This window comes from Guillardia theta, assembly GCF_000315625.1.
Source record: "Guillardia theta CCMP2712 unplaced genomic scaffold GUITHscaffold_13, whole genome shotgun sequence".
Classification (NCBI taxonomy): Eukaryota; class Cryptophyceae; order Pyrenomonadales; family Geminigeraceae; genus Guillardia; species Guillardia theta.
Genome location: NW_005434661.1, coordinates 609,998 through 615,592, shown reverse-complemented (window position 1 = coordinate 615,592; position 5,595 = coordinate 609,998). Strand labels below are relative to the sequence as shown.

The 5,595-nt window shown below is 54.7% G+C and overlaps 1 protein-coding gene across 1 annotated transcript; it reads left to right on the top strand.

Annotated features, from left to right (window-relative positions):
- Positions 1-1,078: 1,078 nt before the first annotated feature.
- Positions 1,079-1,829, top strand: GUITHDRAFT_66606 (hypothetical protein; the record flags this gene model as incomplete). Its single annotated transcript, XM_005837807.1, has 3 exons — positions 1,079-1,280; positions 1,450-1,535; positions 1,584-1,829. 3 exons carry the CDS (start codon positions 1,079-1,081, stop codon positions 1,827-1,829), a joined length of 534 nt encoding a protein of 177 aa, XP_005837864.1.
- Between the last annotated feature and the right edge of the window lie 3,766 nt (positions 1,830-5,595).

Below are 5,595 nucleotides of genomic sequence, written 5' to 3'. Positions count from 1 at the left end.
ATGACTTGTTTGACGGAGAAGTCAGTCCTTCCTGTTGCCCTCCTTCACCCCCTTCCTCCCCGTCCTTGCTCCGCCTCCGACGAGCCTCCCATCTTCATCCTCCCTCCCTACAGCATCCTTCCACACCCCACCTCCCACCCGTTTCTTGCCACTCCCAGTCTCTGGTCCTCAATATGTCTTCTCTGTCCCCCTTCTCTCCCACTCTCCCCCGCCAGCCGCCCTCTCTGTCTCTCCTCTCTCACTCCCCTCCCCCCTTCCCCGTCCCTTCTCGATGTCCATCTGACTTGTGCCTCATCGTCCAGGTCGAGCATGATGCCATGCCAGAAGAAGAAGCTCCTCCCTGCGTGAAGACCAAACTCTTGCGACATCAGAGAAAAGTTGGTGTTGGTGTTTGCTGTCGTCTGCTCCACTTCTTCCCTCCTGCTCTCCTTGTCCCATCCTGTTCTCTCCAGCTCATCAATCGCTACCCCTCTAGGATCCGCCCTCCTCCTCCCCTCCCCCCCTCCCCCTCCCGCCTCCTCCTTTCGCCTCTCCCGCCCCTGCATCCCTCCCGTGGACACCTCCTTTCGCCATCCTCACTCTCCTTACAGGCGCTCTTCTGGATGCGAGAGCGGGAGGAGCAGGGACGAGCTCTGTTCTGGGAGCCTTACAAGAACAAGAAGACGGGAGTCCGAGGGTGGTACAACTCCGTCACCCGCAAGTTCAGCGCGGAGGAGCCGGAGGGAGCCCGAGGAGGACTGCTGGCAGACGACATGGGGTGATTGGGAGGAGGAAGAGGAAGAGGAGGAGGAGGAGGAGGAGGAGGGGGTGGTGGTGGTAGGGAGGACAGGAGGAGATGTGGAGAAAATGGCGAGAGAGTGCGCAAGAGAAAGGAAGTTTTGTTTTGTTGGAAGAGCAGGGAGGGAGGAGGGAGGAGGGAGGAGGGAGGGAAGGAGTTGTGGATGAGGGGGAGGCGAGGCAGGCCGTTGACGCTCTTGCCTGCAGGTTGGGCAAGACGCTAACTACAATCTCGCTGATCATGCATGGGGTAATGGAGAGGAGGAGCTTGATAGAGGAAGGAAAGCTTTGTTCCCAGAACATGACGGGCCCGACGCTCATCGTCTCCCCGCTCTCCGTCCTCCAGACCTGGTGCGAGCAGATCCAGGAGCACACCGACGGGTCACTTCGTGTCTACGTGTACCATGGAGGAGGAAGGACCAAGAATCCTGCCGTCCTCATGCTCTATGACATTGTGCTCACCACCTACAGCGTCCTCTCCTCAGAATTCATCCCTGAGGTCTGTTCCTTCTGATCTCGCCCCACTCCCTCCTGACCCTCCTGCTGATCCCCCTCCTTTCCTGTTTCCTCTGCTGTTCCCCCTGCTGTCTTCCTCCTGGTCCCTCCCTTTCCTCGTCTCTGGCACGAGAATCTCATGGCTCGTTCAGACGAAGAGGAGCGCAGAGGAAGCAGCGTCTCTTCTCCACTGCGTCAAGTGGTCGCGCATCGTCCTGGACGAGGCACACCTAATCTCCAACCGGAAGACGTTGCAGAGCATGGTGAGGGTGCAAGAGGGGTGGTCGCCAGGATCTGAAGAGGGGTGGTAGGCGGTGGTGGAGTTGGATGGAACACACAGGTGGGCGATCACTGGTACTCCGATCCAGAACAAGCTTGAAGATATCTTCCCGCTGTTTTCCTTCCTCCGCCTCCATCCTCTCGATACCTACGACTACTTCCAGCGCCTCATTCTCCTCCCTCTCCGACAGAGGAACCCCACGAGCCTGGTGAGTGGGGGAATGGAAAGAGGACGAGGGTTGAGGAAAAGTGGAGTGAGAGGAATGGAAAGGGATTAGGAAGAGAAGGAACAGGAAGAAGAGGAGGAAGGGGAGAAAGGGGATACCCGAGCAAGGACGGAAACGGGAGCGGGGAGGAAGGATGAGCGAGGGAGGATGAGGGAGGGAGGAAGGAGAATGAAGGAGCAATAAGGTCTCTAAACTCTCGATTCCTTACAGGTTCGCATCCGCAAGCTGCTTCGTATCTTCTGCCTGAGGAGGACCAAAGACCAGAAGCTGCACGGGGTGCCGATCATCATGCTGCCTCCCAAGATCGTGGAGATGCGAGAGATCGTCTTGTCAGAGAGAGAAAAGGTGAGGAGGAGGAGGAGGAGGAGGGGAGTGGAAGGAGGTGGTTGTGGTGGAGAGGACGAGGAGGAAATGGGGTGTTGCAGTTGGGGGAAAGGCGCAAGAGGAGGAAGGGAAAGGGGTTGAGGAGGAAGGAGCAACGAGCAGGCTGACCGTCGTCGTGCTGACCAGACGATCTATCAAGCTCTGCACATGAGGGGGTCAATGATCTTGAGGTCTCGGACGCTGCAAGGGGAGGGCGGGAAGGAGCAGAACTTTATCTTCTCCAAGATTTTTGTCCTCCTCCTGCGCCTGCGGCAGGTACGTGGAGGAGGGAGGGATGGCAGGAGCAGCTAAAGGGAGTGAGACAGTTCTGCAACCACCCGAGCTTGCTCGCCAACCTGATCGACAGCGTTGCCATCGCGGGGAAGGAGGAGGACGGAGAGTGGGATGACGGGCTGAGAGGAGCCCGGCAGGACATGAAGGATCTACATGCTTGTTGGCACGGTGGAGAGGAGAGGAGGAGGGAGGATGCTGTGCGGGTGACAGGATGGTTTAGGGGACCAGAAGGCTGATGATGAGATCGTTGTTGGAGGGAAGTACGAAGAGGAATCGCTGCTGCAGGAGGTCAGAGACTTGGGCATTTCCCTTGCACTGCTTCCCTTCTTTGAACTTGTTTTCCTTTCTTGACCTCCTCTCATGTTTTACCTCCTCTCATGTTTTACCTCCTCTCATGCTTTACCTCCTCTCATGTTTTACCTCCTCTCATGTTTTACCTCCTCTCTTGTGTTTTCTTCTTCTCTCTCATTTCCATTCTTTTCTCTTGCATCTCTTGTTTCCTCTAGCCCCCCCACCCCCCTCGACCGTTTTCCTCCTTTGATTCGATCTTCATCTTGGTGCAGTTCCGAGAGTGCTGCGATTGCTTTGCCGCGACACAGGGCGGTAGCATCAAGAAGACGGTAGAGACTTTATTTGAGTCAGCTGTCAAAAATCGTTTGATGTTGTCATTTGTGGTGTATGTATGTATGTTGTATTTAGCATATATGTATGTCTTATGTATGTCACATGTGTGTATGTTGTATGTATGTTGCATGTATGTACGTGTTGTGTCTTGTATCTTTTGTCGTTTGAAGTGTTTCTTACAGGATGTCATTAACATCGTCAAGAGCATCCTCACTTTCCTCCCTTACGGTGAGAATCAGGAGATCCTCCCACTGACTGCGAGGAGCTGACGGGGCGGGGGGCGGGGCAGAGCGGAGGGTCGAGCTTGTGGACGTCGTGACCCGATCGCTGGAGGAGCAAGACTCTCCGAGCCAGCGAGTGGACGTCTGGCATGCCTCGCAGATGCTCAAGAAGCTTCAAGTGTTCGAGAGAGCGTCCGAGTGGTCGAGGGAGAAGGCAAACACGGCCAGCTCGAGCAAGAAGAGCAAACTCACAGACGAATGCTCTATGAGCGAGACGATATTTCTGAGCAGCAAGGCAAGAAAAGGAGGCCTTTGGAGATGCTCCCTCTCCCTCTCCTCCTCCCTATCTACTGTCGTCTCCTGACCCTCTCCCCTTCCCCCCTCCCCTAGCTCTCTCTCCTTTCCCTCCCCTGTCCCCTATCCCTTCTTTTCGTTTCCTCCTACTTGCGTTTTCATTTTCTTCATCTTCGACTTTCCATGTTTTCATCTTCTTCTCCTTCCTCCTTCCTCTTCTTCTCCTCCTCACCCCCTTAGATCAACCTTTCCCTCCTCCTCCCCCACCGCTCTCGCCCTCTCATTCCCCAGCCGTCTTGTTGCTGTTCTGACCTCTGGCACAGCTGCGGGCAATCTTGAAGGAGATCGAATATATCCGGACTGAGAGAGAGGGAGAGAAAATCGTCAGTTCTCAACAAATACAACATCCTCTCTCCGATCTGATTGCTCTTTCAGATAATCTTCTCACAGTTCAATCGCTTCCTGGATGTTCTAGAAGCTGTCCTTGACCTTCACCAGGTTCTCTTTTCCTCCCTGTCCCTCTTTAGCCTCCAACCCTGTACTACTGTCCCTGCTCAAACCCCCTCGCTACCTCCCCCACTCCCCTCTCTGTCTCCTTATCCTCCTGCTCTGTCTCTATCTCTGTCTTTATCTCTATCCCTATCTTCCCCCCCTCCCCCCTCCACTTCCGACTTCTCCGCATAATTTCCTATGATATTCTCTCCCTCACGTCCTCCCCTCTCTCAGATCAGCTTCACTCGTCTAGATGGCACCATGTCCCGCGATGAACGTACTAGCTCCCTTCAGATCTTCCACCAGAACCCGCAGGTGCGTCCGATGAAGTGTCTTTACCCTGCCACTGCACCTCCTCCTGCTCCTCCTCCTGCTCCTTCTCCTGCTCCTTCTCCTCCTCCCTCTCCTCGTCCTCCTCGTCCTCCTCGTCCTCTTCCTCCTCGTCCTCTTCCTCCTCGTACCTCTTGTCTCTCTTTTCCTCTACTATCCTCCTCATCAACCCTGAATCCTCTGTCTTCTCCTCTGTCCTTTTCTCTGTCTCCACCTCCTCACCACCTCCTCGACCAATATCGCCTTCTCCTTCTCCATGTCACAACAAACCTATACAGATGTCCTCCTCTCCATACCGGAATCAATCTCCTCCTATCTCCCCCATCGACTCTCCTCCTCCCCAGTTGTCCCCTTGACACTCGCAGAACAAGTTTCTCCTCGCACCTGCAGCTGATCTCTTTCCATTCCTTCAAGGTCATCATCCTTCTCGTAACCCTCAAGAGCGGAGGAATGGGCCTCAACCTGGTGAGATTTTCTTGCTGAAAATTTGCCAAGGGACAAGCGGGAGACGATTTGCTCTCGCTCTTCTGCTCCTGCTTCTTCCCTGCTGATCTTCCTCCCCTCCCCCTCCGTCCATCCCTCTTCTGCATCCCTCCACTCCCGGCTCCCTTGCACCTCCTTCTTCTTCTCCTCCTCCTCCTCCTCCTCCTCTCCCTCCTCCTCCTTCTCCTCCTCCTCTCCCGCCTCCCTCCATCCTCCTCTCCATCCTGCCTCCCTGCTCTTCTATCTCCAACCTTCCTCCTCTTCCTCCCTTCTTGTCTGCGATGACCCTCATCTCCTCAGGTCGTTGCCAACAACGTCCTCCTCACTGACTTGTGGTGGAACGGAGCCGCAGAGGAGCAGGTGGGACTTGCTTGAGCAACGATCGCTCCCTCTCGCGGTGCTGACCTCCACCTCCTCCTCCTGTCAGGCCATGGACCGAGTTCACCGAGTGGGTCAGAAACGTCAGGTGACAATGACGACGAGGACGAGGATGAACAAGATGATGATGATGATGGAGATGATGATGATGATGGAGATGATGGAGATGACGATGATGATGACGATGATGATGATGATGATGATGATAGACATGATAATTATGATGATGATGAGAAGTAGTGATGATGATGATGATGACGATGATGATGATGATGATGATGATGATGGATGATGATGGAGATGAGGGAGATGATGATGATGATTGATGATGATGAGAC